This window comes from Quercus suber, unplaced genomic scaffold, assembly GCF_002906115.3.
Source record: "Quercus suber isolate HL8 unplaced genomic scaffold, Cork oak 2.0 scaffold_2, whole genome shotgun sequence".
NCBI lineage: Eukaryota > Viridiplantae > Streptophyta > Magnoliopsida > Fagales > Fagaceae > Quercus > Quercus suber.
Genome location: NW_027069469.1, coordinates 2,371,318 through 2,391,060, shown reverse-complemented (window position 1 = coordinate 2,391,060; position 19,743 = coordinate 2,371,318). Strand labels below are relative to the sequence as shown.

The following is a 19,743-nucleotide window of genomic DNA, read 5'->3' as shown; positions in this document are numbered from 1 at the left end:
GAATGTCACAAATTAAATCCTAAAAACTCCCAAATCAAACCCGAAAAATCTAGGGTTTAATTTATATGATTTTAAAATAATTGAGACTAATCTAGGGTTAATAATTGAAATTTACCCTAGTTTTAAGGTGGATAGCTACAATAAATCTTGATATTAAATTCATAAATACTTATGATAATTTGTTTTGGAAGATCAAAAAAATTGAGGTTATCTATGATTTTGCATTGTAGTACAATAACAAACAACAAAACCTTAGTTCCAAAATTTTGAGATTGATTATGAATTCTCGACAAATTAGTTAAAATCAGTTATATGATTTTACATTATTATATTTAAAAATATAAGATAATTGAGACTGAATTGAGCATGCTTCCTCTGAACAATTTGAATGTCAGCTTCAAATGTGTGGATAAAATCTATACAAAATTGCAAATTATTCTATTAGCTAAGAATTTTATCTACTTGTTGGTCTTAATGGATTTATACGATGAATGATAGAAAATTAGAAATACTCCTTGAACTTTCATCGTGACCAATTTTAAACTTATATTGCAAATTGCTTAATGCTGTAAACCGTCTTCTTTTGGTGTGGAAAAATACAGTCTCTTTCATCAAAAAGAGACAAAAAATACCGCCTCTCATTCACCGATCTTGTGGTATACATAGGATTCAATTATCTAATCCACGATGTTACCTAAGCAAAAATGCAATAAAAGTAGAAAACAAAAATTTAAAGATGCCTTATTGGTCAAATTCTATCCAATTCTTTTGGGTCACAAGAGTGATCAAATATGAAATGGACACACTACATTTCTAGCAATTGGTAGGACAACTGAACAATATTCCTAGTTATAGATCTAAAGAAAATCAATTACTCCTATAGTCCTATCCATTTATATTTATTGCAACCAAGAAAATCATTAGTACAGTAATGGTATTAAAAGTAAATAAATAAATAAAAGGAGAGAGAAGAAAATTCAAACTTTATTGGGCATTACTACATAAGAGTTAAGAGCAGAAATTCTCAAAAAGAAGTGACAAAAATACAATTGACCAATAAAAATACAATCTACTAAATTAAAACAAATATTTCTTTGTACTTCTCACATTAGTAACATTGTCCATAATAAACACCTTTAGCTTATTGTCATTATCCATAATATTGGCAAGCCAAGAATCTTGTAGCTCAATTAGTTGACATATTCTAATGTGTTTATGACATCCCGGATTCAAATCCCTCTCCTCTATTGTAACTATCGAATTATCAAAATAAATATGTTACTACTAGCTAATGCGGTGCTCTTCTATATTCTTTTAACATTTTCTCAATTAAATATAGCATGTCTAATGCTCATTCGGATTTTGATACAATTTTTCACAAAAATTTTCGTTGTGCATGTCATATGACATACCTAAGCTACTTTATTTAAATTATAACAAGGAGTAGGTGTTAGTTATCTCAATTGATAAAGTTTTTGTTATCTAATAAGAAATCTGGGTTCAATTCTTACCAACACTAAAATCAATCAGTATCTTGGTCTAATGATAAAAAAAATCAACATAGAGCAAATAACATATATTTGATGAATTTTGAAGTACTATGGTATCTGTAACCAAAAAAAAATCATAACAAAGAAATTTCTTATAAGCCGAATGAAGCAAAATACAAAATCTCATAACTTTATATATTTATTTTCATTAAAATAAACAAGCATATGTACCACATATGGTAGCAATATTCTAAAAAAACAATTACCATTGGTTTCAATCATCGACTCCCACTTATCGATATAATATATAACATATACTATCAACAATGAGCCATGAAGATAATGCGGCCTAATGGAGGCAAAACAGCATTGCAAATCCTAGTTTTTTTGAAGTTTGAAAACAAGGTATAACATTTGAAGTTTGAAGTATGGAGAATATACGAAGATAATGTAATCTAACGGTGAATTTATCAAAATTGGTATTCTATTAAAAAAAATATTGAGCAGTGTAATATTATTTAAAATTACACTAGGTGTAATTTGAACCCAACCTAGTGGAAGTTTTTGTCCAAACTTGATCATTCAAGCAGATCTTGATAATTTGTTAAAACTGGCTTGTATAGCTGGATTTAGTTTTTTTTAGAGAAGAAAATATGTCTAGTATATTAGTGGATTAACTATTTTATGTCCTTTATTTTTCAGCCTTGTTTGTAAAACTTGGAAATTATTTTCTTATTGATGCTCTTTTGTCATTTAGTTTCCTAATTTGAACTCAATGGCGGTCCAAAAGGCTCTCCGACATAGAGAAATGGTTAGAAGATCCGGTGGCAAAGAGCAATAATATGTAATTCTCTACCGGATTTCATAATTCAACTTGTTTTGTAACAATCTGTTATGCGTATTAGGTCATCATGTCATTTTTGGACATTTATTCTTTGAGCAAAGGGTAAGGTTTCTTTCTTCTTTCGCTTCTTCACATTCACAAAATTTTGCCTATTTATAATTATAGAGCTTCTTATTATCCATGCAGGTTTCCTTTCCTCATTGATCCAAATATTGGTATTTCATTGAATGAAAGTGGTAAGCATGAAGCTTAGTCTTATTTTCAGATCTCGTATGAGCAAATTTGTTGATAATTAATGGATGCCTCAACTATGTATTCTCATTCATTGAGTGTGATTATTGTTGTAAAGGTGATTCTTTCTCTAAAATTATTTATGTTATCCCTTAATGAGGCAGTCCCAATTAGTGTGTATGGTTTTTATGGTCACAACAATTAGCCATAAGCAATAAGATTCTTAAAGTGCCAGTAGATTTGTATAGTAGCATACTTGCTTGGAACTCATTATAAAATGCCATGCAGGAGCAGGGCTGAGGGGAAGAGAATATTTATTTATGTTTTGTTTTGTTTGGCAACTGGCTTGCCATTTAGGAAAAAAAAAAAATTATGGTGGTACCTAAATTTAAGGATATGGATGAGAAGTTATAGTAGTGATTTTATAGTAGGAGTTTTTTTTAGAAGAGATTTGGAAAAAAGAAAAATAACCGTAAGATTAGAGTAAGAAAACTGGATATTTTATTGAAAATAAAAAGGGACAAAAGAAACAGATAAATCTCTCTTTTTTAAGGTAGAAACAAATAAGTCTTGATAAAAGAAAAAAAAAAGTAAAAAATAAAAATGTGGGGTGAGTGGAATATGGGAGAGATAGGAGAGTTGAGGATATGGAATAGTGGCCATTTTTTTTATAGTAGAAGTTTTTATTTTTTCAAAATAAAAAAGAGAAGATTTGGGGGGGAAAAAACGTGAGAATAAGGTAAGGATAAAGGATTAAAAAAAAAAAGTAAAAACAAGGGGTGAATAAATTATGGGAGAAATGTGAGAGTTGAGTTTGGAAAAACTAACTGGAATGGTGATTTTATTTTGTAGGGAATTAGAGATGATTTTTTTTACCGAAAAAGTGATCTTAATTTTTAAGGAATTAGAGATGATTTCCTAGATTCCTCTTCTCATCCTAATTCCTAACCCTAACCCTAAAGTAAACCCGCCCCCTTATTCCCAATTTCGCAACATCAATGTTCATCAGGAGGGTCAAGTTCAGGTTCAGGTTCAGGGTCTGGGTCAAGGCAACGGAGTTTTAAGATCGTTTTCTATGGGTATCATTTGATGCACCAAGAATACATAGATTGGCATAGCTTTAAGATCCCTGACCCAAAGGCAGAGTTAAATGGGTATGATCAGCAGCAGAAGAAGAAGCAGCCACTGTGGGCGCAGAAGCAGCAGTGGAAGCAGATGTTAGATGAAAGGAACGGGTTCCAATCGTTTTCGAGGATCAGCTATTTCTATAACGGTTACTTCGCAGCTTTAGGCTCCACTCTGTATAATATTGGATTTATATGTAGTTGTAGGTTTTAAATTTTAATGGATTTATATGATGTATGATAGAAACACTTTTTGAACTTGCATCAAGACTAATTTTTCACTTATATTGCATGCTTGCTCAATGCTGTAAACCGTGCTCTTTTGGTGTGGAAAAATACAGTCTCATTCATCAAAAAATACAGTCTCTCATTCACCAATCCTGTGGTATACATAGCATTCAATTATCCAATCCTTGATGTTACCCAAGTAAAAATGCAATAAAAATAAATTTATAGATGCCTTATTGGTCAAATTCTATCCAATGCTTTTGGGTCACAAGAGTGATTAAATATGAAATCGACACGACATTTCTAGTGAATGGTAGGACAACTCAACAATCCAAGTTAAACATCCATAGAAAATCAATTGTTCCTATCCATTTATATTTATCGAACCAAGAAAATCATTAGCACAGTAATGATCTTAAAAATAAATAATTTTTTTTTAAAAAAGGAGAGGGAAGAAAATCAAACTTTATTGAGCAATACTACGTAAGAGTTAAGAGCACAAATTCTCAGAAAGGAGTGACATCCACCATAACCTACTAAGAAAAAGTGTTAAAACCGATCCTACAAATTATCAAATATCAGATGACAGTCACATAAAATTTATTGGTACTTTCATAATATTCAACAATTCGAGAAACTATTATTACATCGCCTATGCTCTTCCTTTATAGCCCTCATTTTGGCCTCCACATCTTCATAGTTGGGAAGCTTTGGATGGACATGAGTCAATTGAGCTGGGCTGTCTTTTAGCACTTCATGATTTGAAGTATGAAATGAATGGTGATGATTTTTGACCCCGCTATGAGTCTTCTTTCTCTCACTATTCCAAGAGAAAGGGCATGATTGAATGTCTCTTTTGTTAGCTAAAGGAGTAGTAGTAGTGCTTGGATGAAATGTGTGTTCTTCAGCTATTTCACTCATCAATGTGACAATCTGATCAATAGGTACCACATATTTGTTTAGATTCTGCCTCATTTGGAAAGACACAAGATGTCCATGTCCTAATTGGACATTGACAGTCTCAAATTTACGACCATAGCGCCCTTTGAAATAATGACTGAACAAACGTAGCTCTGGCAATTCACCAAGCCTGGACGCAGCAAATATCAAATTTGCCAAAGCTTGGCGAACATCAATGGGCAAGGATCGTATGTCACTGCAAATATCAACTAGGACTAAGAGCAACATTTTATTATTGTTTATGAAACTATGAATAATAAACTAATCAATGTCGATCACATGAAGGAAAACCTTTGAAATTTAATAAAGTTGAGTCCAAGTTATGTACCTCTGTTGGCTAATATGGGAGAAATTGGTGAGGATGCATTCACAGCAATCATTAATTTCATCATATGCTGCCAATATTTTCTGATCCTTGAAGACTTTCTTGACCTAAATATAATTTTAAAAGGGGGGAAAAAAGCATTCATGAGCCCGAACCTCCAAAGAAAAAAGTCTTGACCTACGTACAAATATTTTAGAGTATACTTAAATGGTAATTTTGTCCCTGATTAGCTTTTGAAATTCATAATAGTTAATAAACTATAAATTGAAGGTCTAGAAGTGTGCATAGGTCGAGTTGAAGGATTTTTTCAACCCAATCTAACCTTGTAGGGTTGAAAATTTTCCAACTCATTATATGAGTAGAAACCAAACCAACCCACATTGGTCAGGTTGAGTGGGTGCATTATATTTATATGTTTAATGACTTATAAAAATTTGGATTTTCATAAAATAGTTAAGCTTTAAAAAAAATATTAACATGTCTAAATTTTATTCTAAAGTTTTAAATAAATAATTCTCAAAATATCAAAATAAGTCATACTAAAAATTAGAATAAGAACAATAATATAAACTAATATACATATTCTGGAATGAATGGGTTAGAAAAACTATTAGCCTAAACCCTGACCCAACCTGATGTTCAAAAAAACAATCACAACCCAACACAACTCATGAAAACCAACAAAGGTGTCAAGTTACTTTGGATTGGATCAGATCGGTCTCATAATTTTGGTAGGTTGAATGAACATCTCTTATAGATCTTGAGTTTGTGCAAGGACCATAATTTTAATAAAGAAATTAATTTTGAAAAGAATTTCAACCATATAATTCCAATAACAAAAACTTGGTGATTAATGTCACTATACATATATGAGAAGAAATCATACCCTAGATAAGGCATTTTCTTGCTGGCCAAGCTGTAGGAGCTGAGCAATATCAGCACGAGACTGTCGTATAATTGAATTCATCCTTTTCTTCAAAATAGCTAGACGAAGTTGAGCCTCCTCTATCGCACGCTTGCTACAACAAAAGCATAATTAGTGTGTTATTTTTAAGACAAGTAAGAGAAGGAAATGAATGGACAAAAAGATTATTAAAAAAAAAATGTAATGCTATATAAAAAAAAAGGCACAAATGGTAGGCCAAAAAATATTGATGGGGCTTATAAAATTAAAATTGGGAAACCTTTGTGAACTCATTAAGGCTCTACTTTGTATATTGGATCCTCAATACAATGGGTACGAGGGTTACTACAACTAGTCTCGTCCCTACCCTTTTCATAAAAGTAGAAAGAATATATAAGAGTAGCATATTCCATTCATGTTTAAGAATGAATTTTTTTTTTTTTAATGGATAAAAGGTTATAAAATATTAAAATGCATGTTTAAGATTTTGAATCATAATAGTGAAGTTTTATGAATAATAAAAAAAAAAACAAATAGGAAGATTAAGTAGAATTATTTACCACTTAGAGGCTTTTCTCCACCTTGACACTTCTGTCAATAGGACTAGAAGGGCTGCATAATACACTCGGAGCAGCATTGATTTCCCCATTTCTCTTCACTCACTCAAACAAAGGAATGAAGAAGATTTTTGGTCTCTCTTGGTTGAAGAAGAAGAATAAGAAGAAGGAAAGACCACCAATGAAATGGATTTTGGCTTTGGAATTGTGATTAAGGATGGATTCATGAGAATTATATTTATAATCTAATTCTCACATTTGTAATGCGGTAATGTGATAATGTCCATGGTAAAGTATCTTCACCATATCATTATTCCTACGTTTTGACAAATAATATGATCATGCAAATATTTTGAAAAAATATTTGTAATATTTGACCTAGTAAGGTCGATTCTTATATTGTGTGAAAAATTGGCATAAATCACCATGTGATCTTACAAGTTTATTGTAATTTGGATTCTAACATATCAAGCAAAATGTTTGCTTAAGTTTTATTTTGAATTATAAAGCACAATGTTCAAGAAAATATTAGTTTATTATTTTCTGGGATTGTTTCCTCTCATGAAGAAAAGATTTTGATTTTAATCCCCTTTCCAAAAAAATTTTGGAAAAATGTTTAGGAAAATCATGAGTATACTATACAGTGTATACAATTCAGTAACAAATACATACAAGTCAATAAAATATTCGGAATATATATATATATATAAAGTCAACTTCTCTTTGTTGAAGAAGAAGAAACTGAAGAAGACCACTGACTTTGGAATTTTGATTTAGAATTGATTCAATAGGATTATACTTATAATCTTTTTGATACATGAATTATACTTATAATCTAATTCTAACATTGAAATGCGGTACAATCACAATGTGTACGGTAAAGTATCTTCGTTGTGTCATTCACCATACTGCCCAAAAAAAGACACACCATTTGTTTTCATGTAGATTGAGATTCCTAAGTTTTAACAAGGTGAAAAAAAAAAATATATATATATATATATATATATTTGCAAAATTTGATCTAACCAAAAAAAGACACACCATTTGTTTTCATGTAGATTGAGATTCCTAAGTTTTAACAAGGTGAAAAAAAAAAATATATATATATATATATATATATTTGCAAAATTTGATCTACGTAAGGTCAAGTCCTATATTGCGTGGAAAAGTGGCATAAAAATTACCTATTATAAAGATCATTGTGATTTGGATTCTAAGCGTATTAAGATCATATATATATAGATATAAATATATATTTTTTTGAATAGTATATAGATATAAATATAGATATATTATTTTGTCTGAGAAAAATTAAATAGGTATATAATTAAGGATTATACAGTAATATTCCCAATAAAAAATAATAAAATTAAGGATTATGTAGGGTTTTGGGTCCTTATATTCTTTGGCAAGACAAAACAAAATCAAGGTCTATGAGACTCTTAGCTCATGCAATTTCCATTCTCATACAGGTTGAGTAGTTACTAGATAAAATCTAGAGAAGAGTTAATTAGCAGTGGGACTCGATGATTAAGTTTTAAATTCTACTGCTAAAAAACATTCAAACTTCTCTTAAACATGATAATTAAAAGACTTTAACTGTTCATTTAGTCTTGCTGATTGTACAATTGGATTTTTCATTCTATTAAATGTTTTTGGTAAGAGATGGAAGTTTTATTTTGTATTATAAAGCAAATTGTTCAAGTAAACATACTTTTATTCCTCTAAAAAAAATAAATATATATACTTTTATATATTTTCTAGGATTGTTTCCTCTTGCGATGAAATAAAAAGATTTGATTTTGATCCCTCTTTCCCAAAAGTGAAATATCACAAAAGAGTTTATGACAATCGTGAGTATACTATTATATATATATATATATATATATCACATAATTTTATATCATATCAAACTATCAAATCAAAACCAATTATTCACATGTTTTTTTAACATCACCATTACATGAAAAGATAATTTAAAATATTTCGTTACATAACAAGATAACAAGGATTCCATTAATTTAGGATGAATCGATAGTCGAGTCTAATAGGACTATATTTCAAAGATCAAATCAAGAAAAATTAAGAAGAATTAAATTAATTTCTCAAAATTTTCATGACAATATACAATATCAAATCAAATTTCAAATTTCAAATTTAATAATTTAATAAAAAGTACCCATACAATGTCAATATTTTGTTCACATATTGGCCCATATCAACATTTATCGAAAATTGAGTGAAATGGACCTAAACAGGTGGAATAGACTAAAATGGGGTAGGAATTTAGGTTGAGATGGAATTTGGTTGATTCTTACTGATTGATTAATTAGCACATAATTTTTTCACTAGAATGGAATGGAATTGATAACTTTAATTTTATTTTCATGTTCTCCACATGAAAATGACTAAACAATGCCATTAAATTACGCGACTCTTGGTTAATTTTTATCTTTTACTATATTCCAATTTAGTAGCATGCATGCATACTTATGTTACCTTAATATTATTTTGTAAGATATTATACAAAATCAACTACTAAGCATTTAATATATTTTGTGTATATATATTTCTCAAATATATTTTGTGTATATATACAAAATCAACTAATAAGCATCATAAGATATCATGTTTTTATTCAATTTGAAATGTTAGCAGAAGATTTGACATACTTTCGGTCTATCTTCTGAAGTTGATGACAGCCTTATGATCCATACAAGCATGAACTTTTTATACAATCATTAATTTCTGTCACATATTTTAAGCCCTAAATGTTAAATTTTTTGTAGCTGCTTCTACAAATGTATCTCATATGCTTGAATTACCCCTTCTAAGGTTTTCCTTCTGGTTTCTTGCAATTTCTTGAGACCATAATTCGTGCCAGCTTGAAACTTTTTCCCTGAATTCATAAAATCCGGTGCAGATACCTTCGATTGCAAATGTGATGAGTATGACAAGTGACAGCCTCAGATTCCTGGGCTATGATAATTCACGAATCCCCTTGAGTTTCAATTTCACCGCCAACTTGGCATCTTCGGTCTGCATTGCAATCAAGTACAAGTCACAATCACAATGCACATGCTAACTGGTCAGAAATGAATTGGAGGACAATAAAAAACCAGAAGTCAATGAGGTAACATAAAAGCCTAGGCGAATTTGGGCGTGTTAATCCAAGGTAAATCTTACTCATGATCAATTGTTCATAAAATGCTCAAATTTAAACAAGTATATACTTCATGTTTAAGAATTAGTAGGGGGATAGTAATTGAAGAGTAACATAGAGCATATCGTACCTTGGTTCTCTTCTTGCATGGGTCAGATCTGCAGATTCTGATGATGCAATCTGGAAATGTTGATCAAATTGTTATATGACACAATTTCATGATTTTTTATTCCAATTAATAAAAGAGAATAAAATAAGATAGAATGGATAAGGAATAAAATTATGTCCTAATATTCTGCAGTAATTTCCTAACCCTTAGCAGAAAGAATAGAAATATGACCTTTGGAACTGGTTTTGGATTTGGAGCCTTGTGAATGGTGAACAAGGTAGATGATGCATATTTTGGATCTTTCCCAAGCCCAGCATTACTTTTCTCGTCTCCCTGCGCACATACAAAATGCAAGCATGATCTGAGCATCCAACACTGAAAATTCCTCTATATATAACAAACAGAAGAATGCTCATTACCAGAATGCATGCCTCTTCAAACTAAACATAACAAAAACATAGTTTCATAAATCAGTCATGTCTTAGGCATTAAGCTTATAGATTTACAATTAAACTGGAGTATTATTAAACAATATGATTGAACCTCGTCAATCATAAAACTACATTTCATCGTCCGCGCCATAAATCTCTTCAAGTAACAAGCCTAAAATTCTAGCAAGAACCAGCACAACGTTTCATTGTCATTGTATTAATGTCTTGGTAGGCCACATTTGTGATCCAGGTGTAACATACTGTCAGTAATACCAAATCTCTAAGTAAAGATAGATAAGAAATTAACTTACCCATCTTCTCCAAATTGGAGATCCTATAATAGGTAGTAGCCTAGAAAAAATTAGAGATGTCATGAACCTATAATAAATACTTTAAAATGATGCTTCATGAATTAATTTTGTAAATAAAATCCTTACAACCTAAGTTCTCTATGATCCTGAGATTCCTAGTGTATGCAAGATCTTTTGACCACTTCAATGTGTTCAAGCTAATGGAAGCTGAGATTAGGATAATTCTAAGTCCAATGGTCCAAGCTTCCTAGAGGAACCTAGTTAAAACGATCACATCTTTAAAATGCAGAAACCGACATACACAAATGTATGCATGCTTAACTGAATCATATCCAGCAGGAATTACCTCTTTCTGCAGCCCTTTGACATTACTCTTTCGCTCAGCTTCAACTCCATAATTTTGATTTACATTATTCTGAGCACGAAGGTTCATAGACCTTTTGTATTTCCAAACCATTAGAATATCACATAAGCAAAGAAAAAAAAAATGGTGGTGACAGTATCTGAGGAAAACAAATGTAAATGGATATAGCACATTACATTATTTTCGGTCTCTGGTTCTCAGATACTCCGCCATTGGCTGTAATTTGGCAGCCACTAGGCTCTAAAGGCTTTCTACCAACTCCATCACAGCTCCTAAAAATGAACAAACAATTCAGATTAGTGAGGGAGTGAGGGGAGGGAGAGGGGTTTGGGGGGAAAGGGGGTTGTTGAGAGAGAGAGAGAGAGAAGCATTCTAATTGGTGAAACCAGACCTCCTGTTATCCAGAGCTTTCTTTCTCAAACCACCAGTAACAGAAGCCTCCTTTGTAGTGCTCTGCATATATAGTTGCATGCAACCAGCAAGAAAAGCCATCAGCAGAGGAACTAAAATTCAATATGAATACAACCATGATAGTCTACCTGGGTGGATCGTTCATGAAGTGGCAACTTCGTTGGCAATTTGTCTACTGACCCTTTGGAAGTTGAAATTGCCTTCACCTGACTAACTATACTAATGGGTGAAGATGTCACTGAGCTAGCCCTCACCAATGAAGTGCGCAGAACAGTGGCATTGGGGCGTATTTCCGTATTTTGTCTATTTGAGTAAACATTGTTGGAACTAATGTCTTTTGCAATCTTAGGTGTACTTCTTTTGCTTGAAACAAGACCGTTATCTTTCTTGCCAGCAATTTTATCATTAATAGACACTTTCGGCTTCTCAGATAGCTTAACAGCACCTTTGGTAATTCTGTAGTTCGAATGTGTTCTGTTTTCAGCAGAAGCAACCGTCACCTGGTAGAACAACTTAAAACTGAGTAACAGAAAATCACCTATCTGTTGCACATTAGCAAACTTTGGCAACTAACCACAAGTGCAATCAAAATATAAATGGGGCCATAACTTGATACAGCAAGAGAGTTCCAATTAACAAGATAATGCATACAGCAGTATAACAGCTATTTAGTAATCAGGTCTAAACACACTAAGAATTTTTTTTTTTTTGGCAGAGTTTCACCTTGCAATTCATAAAAAAAATTTGTTGGCCTCTAAAGTCAGTGTTAATAAGTTATGCCATCCTGAGCTCTATAGATTACTTCAGCAAACTATCCACTTGAAAGGATTATTAGTAAATAGTCCTCAAGCAAAGTGAGATTCTTTTCACAGATTTTTATATCATTGGTTAAGAGGAAATGAGACACAAATTAGAAATCCAACATTTTACCTTAGCATTTAGACTGGATGATTGTTTCTTTTGCTTGTTGGCATCATGCTTGGCTCTGTCAGAGACAGAGCAGTCATGCTGGGCAGTTTCTGAGCTCTTACTGACTGATGAAGTGGAGGAAGCCTCTTTTACAAAATGTTGGAGTTCAATGGCAGATAAGGACACACTGGTTTCATCTGTCAGGCTAGTTTTGTCATTGTCATTACCACAGCAACCTAATTCTTCTTTGGACTAAGAATTTTTTTTTTTTTTTTTTGGCAGAGTTTCACTTTGCAATTCATAAAAAAAATTTGTTGGCCTCTAAAGTCAGTGTTAATAAGTTATGCCATCCTGAGCTCTATAGATTACTTCAGCAAACTATCCACTTGAAAGGATTATTAGTAAATAGTCCTCAAGAAAAGTGAGAATCTTTTCACAGATTTTTATATCATTGGTTAAGGGGAAATGAGACACAAATTAGAAATCCAACATTTTACCTTAGCATTTAGACTGGATGATTGTTTCTTTTGCTTGTTGGCATCATGCTTGGCTCTGTCAGAGACAGAGCAGTCATGCTGGGCAGTTTCTGAGCTCTTACTGACTGATGAAGTGGAGGAAGCCTCTTTTACAAAATGTTGGAGTTCAATGGCAGATAAGGACACACTGGTTTCATCTGTCAGGCTAGTTTTGTCATTGTCATTACCACAGCAACCTAATTCTTCTTTGGAAGCACCTTTTGAACTATCCAGAATGTCTCTAGTTGCGTCATTCTCTAAGACCTGTCTTTCACTGACAATGATAGGCTTCTTTTCCTCTTTCATGAAGTCAGCATTTTCCACTTGTGTGATGGTGCTCATTGCCACCAGGCAAGAATCAGGCTGTGTTGTCTGTTGCTGTTCTGCTTGTAATGCCTTCATAGCTCTAACTTTTTTGTAATATTCTTCAAAGTATGCCTTCTTTTGAGCAACAAATCCAGGGGCCTTAAACTTCTCCAGCTCCTCCTGACGTCTGTTGTGGGAGAACACTGACCGCTTTTCCCAAGCAAGTGATTCAACAGCAAATCTTCCAAAAGATATTGAACCATGATCCAGAATGTCAGAGATGGAAACAACCTGCTTGCCCAAGTAAAATTTAGATGTAATAACAAAGCCATACAGCAGAAATGTCAACATAGAACCCAGTAAAGCATAAGAAAACCATCTTAGCACATTTAATTTCAAGATTTAGGACCATCCAAAATTCCCCACTTGAGCCTTTGGACTTAAAAAGGCTAGAGAAAAAGAAAAGTGGGAAAAAGAAGAAGAATCAGTGTATGTTTAAATGTCAAATACAAAAGTCAATTGAACTATATCTAGATCACAACAATTATAATGCTCCAATTATTTTTATTTTCATTTTCCTTAGATAATTTGGAAACCAAGTAGACTCTTGAAGAGTAGAAAATTGCTATAGTTCTTACAAATTTTGCTTACCAATAAGTCTAAGCCCACAACCAATTTCACAACTGCTAAGGTGGCAGCCCATGATTGGTATGAAGTAAAATTGATGTTATTGGGACTCCTGTGTGAAAATGATATATTACAAATCACAATCTACCACCTCAACAAGAAAGTGAAATTTGTTATGCCTGCAGCATTGTTAAATTCTTACAGGTTACATCTAAGTTACAAACTGACATGGCTGCTACATTGTCATGCCATGTGCATCACACAATCCTGCATTCCACAAATTAATTTGTACCACCACGTAAAAGTCACTGCAGTTTCAACAAAATTGTAATAAACATTGTTTCACCCTTACCATTACTCTAAAGAATATTTAGATGTCCACATAAAATACAATCAATCTATTTTCACAAAACATTTATTAAAACTCACTTCTCAAGCTTTAAAATCTCCAAAAACAGAATAGCCTCACATCAGAACAATATACTCGCTAATATCATTCCGAAATAGTAGATAACTTAACCAAGTCAGCCAGTGCTTCAAAAAAAATTGTGAAAGTTTTAGTTTTTGTTCTTCAAATATTAAAAAGGTAATAATTTCATCCTTCTATTTTTTGTTAAAGCTATTCCAAGTCACATTTGCATTTTAGGAAAAGGATCCTTTCCATTTGAAAAAAATCTAGTTCATGTTTCAATTGTACATCACAAATCTAAAGGTGTACAACTTCATTTAAAATCAGAACCTTGAAATGGTCTCCCTTTCTAGAAACAGAGAAGAGATCATGTTCTAGCCTTTTAATGTACAATGTCAACACTTTGTCTATCACATAAAGAATTTCTTTATAGGTAATCATATGGATATATTACACCAACCTTTCTTAAGGTTTCACAAAATGACACTCCCCCCAAATAATGGACGAAATCACACTCCCATTGATGAGAAATTATTCGGTAAACCATGTGTATTACACCTCCTTCTCACATGTGGGATCCACCATTTATGTGAGAGGAAGGTGTAGGACACTATGTTCATTGCTTCTCAGTCAAATTAAATTGCAGCTGTTTAACTATAAAGTATGAAATCCAAATTTGACCAAATTTTAAGCCTTTCCAAAACTACTTCAAATAGTACAAACAGCTTAATTGAATACTTCATCAATCATTCATATATTTATTTCACCATCACAGAAAGCAACTCTATCTTTGACCTTAATCACTTTACCTTTTATTCAATCTTTTTTTTTAAGCTATTGAAATAGTAATTTTAGAGTGTACCTGAGATTGTTGGCCCTCTAATGGTACCTCAGTTTGTGACCATTCATTGCCACAATAGCTATGATGATAATGATGATCCATATCAGTTGCCATTTCCCCAATTACTCTCTACACTCAAACTACTCTAACAAAACCCCCTGTCCAATAATAACCACCAAAAGAAAATTTAGACCCCAAAAAAAAAAAAAAAGTGGGACCAAAATATTTTCTAGATTGTACCTTACAACAATAAACTTCAACTGTTTCATGAATTTTACAAAGGAAAAAAAAAAAATGGAAAGAGTACTCACAGTCACAGATAGAGATTCCAAGGTCTTTTAACAGTTGAAAAGTTAGTTACTTCAAACTCATTGTGTATTAACGATGTGTTTGGCTGTTTATTTTGGGGTTTTGGTTTTGAAGGTTACAGTTACCAGACTGTGGTGTTTTGGTTTGTGAGAACTGAGAAGTGAGCAAAATGGAGAGACAAAGAAAGAGTGACCAACCAAACTTGTTCTTAAGGGAGTGAGGTGACGTGGCTATGGTGCGGTTACTCACAACCGCTTTTTTTTTGCATCTGGGTCCTACTGCCGCCACGTTGCACAGTTGATTCTCTGTGAAAGATATGGGTCCACGATGAAGGGTCGGGTCCAGTGGTTGTTTGTAATATCTGGGATTTTAATTAATGTGGTGACACGTGTGTGGTTACTATTAGTTGGTGGGTCCCGGCTGCAATATGAGTACATGGGTGTGGTTCTGCCGAATAAGAAAGTTTTGTTTATTTGGTTGCTTTTTTTTTTTTTTTTTCTTTTTCTTTGGATGTGAATCTTTATTTGTTTATTTATTTATGGTTTTTGTGTCCAATGGTGGGTGCGTACCCACGTGGATGGACCATGTTAACAAGATGGGTCTTGCCAGAACGCTACATGTGATGGAATCATTATGGTAGCCGCTTAGCAACAATATCACGAGCACATTCATTTTTCTAATTAATTCTGTAATCTTTTGATTTGTGCGATCAGAAGTGATCAATCAAAAAATGTGGATCCATGTAAATAAAAATTGAAAAAAAAGTTTCATTACTCATAGTCATACACCAACATATTATAAAATTAGATGTGGAAGTGTGTGCTTTTCTTAAATTAAAGGATAATAAATGAACCAAATTGTTTATAAATAATTTGAGCTTAATTTGGATAAAAATTTGTTTTTGTTCCTTTGTTTTGCAAACAAGCTATACTCAAGCTTAAGATTAGACTTGACTATTAAATGACACAAGTTTAAATATAATAATGTGTTTGTAAACAAGCTTGTGAATATAAGATTCAATTTAACCATGTGTAATTATATATTTTATATGTACAATTTTCTAGATTTTCTAAAAAAATAGTTATATATATTTGAAATTAGATTGTATACATTTTGTAAATAGAATTATATATGATATCAAATTATTATTTATAGTTTATTGATAATATAAACAATCTATTCATAATAAAAATTTATAGATTTATGATAGGGTAAAAAATTTAGTCATTTTTTTTACAATATATGAAAAAGAAATTAGTTAATCAAATAATCTGTGAACAAGCTTAAGCTTATTTTACAAGAAAATAATTGGGGTGTAACAAAAACTCAAAGATTTCAAGCTCAATTCATCATACTAATAGCTCATAGGGTTTTTGAAGTGTTTCACAGTGGAGTAGAATAACTTAATCAGAAGTGGGGACAATATTAGGTCCTAATCACATGCAAAGATTTGCCTCTTAGACAAGCTTTTCTGATAGATCATGGCTACACAAACTTCCAACCATCTCTTCTTTTTCTTTTCTTTTAATTTTTTTTTTTTAAATTTTCTTCCATTTAAACGCGTGATTAATTCTTTTTGGAGTTATGGGTTTCGATATATTTTTTCTTTGTATTTTACAAAAAAAGACACGATGCATTTTTTTTATTTAATGTACAAGTGTTATAAATTAAGAAAAATATATATATGAACATGATTAATACACAATTTGTTTAAATGTGTTTAGTGACTGAGATTTATATTTGACATGACGATTCCACCATGCGTTTTGTTAATAGCACAAGCCTTAAATTCCTTATTTTTATTTTTATATATTTCCATTCATTTTAACATAGGAAAAGCAAAAAGAAGAATTTCTAAAATAGTTAAAATATTACATATATTTAGTGATCAAACAGGTATACGGAAAATAAAATATAACTTGGTCTATTAACTGTAGTGTTTATTTAGATTTAACTGCAGTCACATGACACCCATGGAGTATATATTGTTCGTGGATGGTATAATTAAGCTACACATTTCAATCACATGACACCCATGAAGTATTGTTCGTGGATAGATTATTAAAAGAGGGATTAAGCTCTCGCAGAGTTCCAAATGAATTTAGACATACTTTTTAGACATTAAAGTAGCAAACACTTTCTTCAATTTCTACTTTCTAATGTTTGAAAAATAAAAAGTAAAAGCAGCCTCAGAGGCCATAGGCTTTCGATCCCTGAATTACTATTGTAATTATTATATGAATGTATTAATATTTGGTACATGAGTTGACCAAGAAGTTCTATAACTTGTAATAATTTGCTTCCATTTATGTGGACTCTAAACTAACCACAAAATTAAAGTAGTAATTTTCATCAAGATTAGATCCTGATCTCCCTCATTAGAGGTTGGTTAGGGTTTTTGGATGACAGCTCTCGCTACATCTGACAAAATGTTAATAGTCTTATAAATAAAATATTTCAATTCACATTGGTGAATATTGGTGGAGGAAAGGTCCATGTTTACCCTTTTTGAGAACCTAGTTTAATTAATACTCTTTTTGCGTAAGAAAAGGTGGGACAAGACCAATGACTTTACATTTTCATCTCAAACCCATGTTCGGTAGGCCCAAGCAAAAATTTGGGCGGCGAGTCTAAGTCCAAATGAAGTTGGAGTAACGAATTTTTTACTTAAAAAAAATAAGAGAAAAATAGCAAATTTCATAAAGGTCAACCCTACTTTTATTATTTTCAAATTTTAAGTAATTTTATTGAGACTTTCTACCGAAGAATTTGCTTCAATCTAGAAAAATTACCATTGAAAATCTCTTAACTCAAACATTTAAACTCTTTAAGTATTGACCCAATTATGTTATACTAATTCCTCAACTTCCTTGTTTTTCCACTATGTGAGATTTTTAATTACTCGCATGTGCACAAGCATACCCAACAAGTGAATAATATCATTAATTTTTTTTTATCATTCTAAACTTTTTAATATGCAAAGTTGCGAATAATGCCAGGTTCAATCACATGACACTAAGGATCTATTTGGATACCACTTATTACTGAAAACTAAAACTGAAAACTGAAAATAATATAGCAAAATAATTTTTAAATGTGTGAATAGTGCTGTGAGACCCAATTTTTAAAGTTGATTTTACTGAAATCCGTACTTACAGATCTTGTGAATAGTGCACGGGATCCATCCAAAAAAAATGCAGACGTGCTGTGGGACGCTATCCAAACCCAACCTAAAATGACTTTTCCAATGAAATCTTCACAAGATCCACACACAAAAAACACAGATGTGCCGTGGGATGCTATCCAAACCCAGCTTAAAATAACTTTTACAATGAAATCTCATTAATCGTCTGTTCATAATACATAGAGGATGTGATTAATTTTTTGAATGTGATATTGAGAGCTTTGTACTTCTTCTTCTTCTTCTTCTTTTTTTTTTTTTTTTTTTTTTTGAGAATCAGAGCTTTGTAGTTCTGCTCAACTGATTGAATATATATATATATATTATTTTTTTTTTTAATATATTTTCAAAATATCTAAGATTTAAATATTTATCGTAACTATCAAATCAAAAAAAGATCGTGATTAGTTGGTGGCAAAATTAAAGTTAAATAATAATAATAATAATAAATCCCTTCAAATATCTTTTTTTTTGGCAGAGATTGTCTTGTTGGAAAAAGGTTTGGACTTGTTCCACTCCCTAATTTAAGTTGGAGACTATTAACTATTTACCTTTTTAGCTTGCTTGGCAATTCTATACATTCTAGGAAGCTGCTTGCTTTGAGAACCACACCAATTCTCCTTCAGTTCGAAAACATGCAGCCTTAAATTAATACTTGATATATGTTGTAATTAGACACCCAAATGGTTGACAGGCAGGAAAGCCAGACAATATGAAACCTGACTTGATCAGTCATTAGTGTTGAGTATTGGTTTTGGCATTTGAAATTTTCACATTCAATGTTGAAATATAATTCCACTCTTCCTCTTTTTTCATTGGAGTTCCACTTTACAACCATAGTAATCTAATAAAGTACGCATAAATAAAATTCGAAAAAAAAAAAAACACGTGCTAAATAAACCCCATTTCAAAATTTAGTAGTGTTTTTCATTGTCTTTGACCACAATCATTCAACCACTGTGGTTAAGTAAATTGACTTCAAGATCATTATATAACTTGTTAATTGTAAATTTTTGGTACACCTAGAAATTGTTTTAGGTTTATTTATTTGATTAGTTTAAAATTAAGGCAGTTGTGTAGATTGTTGTTACTGTTTGAACTTGGATACGCAGAGGAGAGCCAATTATGCAAATAAAGTTCTAGAACTCTTCCGTTAGAGCTGTAATATTAAAACTTGCGACAAGAAGCTAAAAA

The 19,743-nt window shown here is 31.7% G+C and overlaps 3 protein-coding genes across 3 annotated transcripts; all 3 read right to left on the bottom strand.

Moving 5' to 3' along the window:
- Positions 1-4,538: 4,538 nt before the first annotated feature.
- Positions 4,539-6,755, bottom strand: LOC112002569 (uncharacterized). Its single transcript, XM_065776824.1, has 4 exons — positions 6,667-6,755; positions 6,089-6,221; positions 5,206-5,309; positions 4,539-5,073 (listed from the first exon to the last, which is right to left on the bottom strand). Exons 1-4 carry the CDS (start codon positions 6,753-6,755, stop codon positions 4,539-4,541), a joined length of 861 nt encoding a protein of 286 aa, XP_065632896.1.
- Positions 6,756-9,273: 2,518 nt separating this feature from the next.
- Positions 9,274-12,663, bottom strand: LOC111994993 (uncharacterized). Its single transcript, XM_065776778.1, has 9 exons — positions 12,652-12,663; positions 12,383-12,613; positions 11,581-11,952; positions 11,433-11,494; positions 11,218-11,313; positions 11,024-11,114; positions 10,167-10,268; positions 9,957-10,006; positions 9,274-9,702 (listed from the first exon to the last, which is right to left on the bottom strand). The coding sequence occupies exons 1-9, from the start codon at positions 12,661-12,663 to the stop codon at positions 9,678-9,680; spliced, it is 1,041 nt and encodes a 346-aa protein (XP_065632850.1). The 3' UTR covers positions 9,274-9,677.
- A 23-nt stretch (positions 12,664-12,686) lies between these two features.
- LOC136061930 (uncharacterized) lies at positions 12,687-15,798 on the bottom strand. The gene is made up of 3 exons (XM_065760401.1): positions 15,371-15,798; positions 15,081-15,217; positions 12,687-13,473 (listed from the first exon to the last, which is right to left on the bottom strand). Exons 2-3 carry the CDS (start codon positions 15,171-15,173, stop codon positions 12,817-12,819), a joined length of 750 nt encoding a protein of 249 aa, XP_065616473.1. The 5' UTR covers positions 15,174-15,217; positions 15,371-15,798; the 3' UTR covers positions 12,687-12,816.
- Between the last annotated feature and the right edge of the window lie 3,945 nt (positions 15,799-19,743).

Excerpts from the sequence above, each read along its gene's own strand:
- LOC112002569 (XM_065776824.1), bottom strand. The coding sequence starts at position 6,755 with ATGGGGAAATCAATGCTGCTCCGAGTGTATTATGCAGCCCTTCTAGTC. Across the intron at positions 6,222-6,666 it reads TGGAGAAAAGCCTCTAAGTG|CAAGCGTGCGATAGAGGAGG; the intron begins GTAAATAATTCT and ends CTTTTGTTGTAG. Across the intron at positions 5,074-5,205 it reads TCCCATATTAGCCAACAGAG|TGACATACGATCCTTGCCCA; the intron begins GTACATAACTTG and ends TGATATTTGCAG.
- LOC111994993 (XM_065776778.1), bottom strand. Across the intron at positions 11,314-11,432 it reads AAAGCTCTGGATAACAGGAG|GAGCTGTGATGGAGTTGGTA; the intron begins GTCTGGTTTCAC and ends GTTCATTTTTAG. Across the intron at positions 11,115-11,217 it reads AACCAGAGACCGAAAATAAT|GTCTATGAACCTTCGTGCTC; the intron begins GTAATGTGCTAT and ends GAAATACAAAAG.
- LOC136061930 (XM_065760401.1), bottom strand. The coding sequence starts at position 15,173 with ATGGCAACTGATATGGATCATCATTATCATCATAGCTATTGTGGCAAT. Across the intron at positions 13,474-15,080 it reads TAGAGGGCCAACAATCTCAG|GTTGTTTCCATCTCTGACAT; the intron begins GTACACTCTAAA and ends TTGGGCAAGCAG.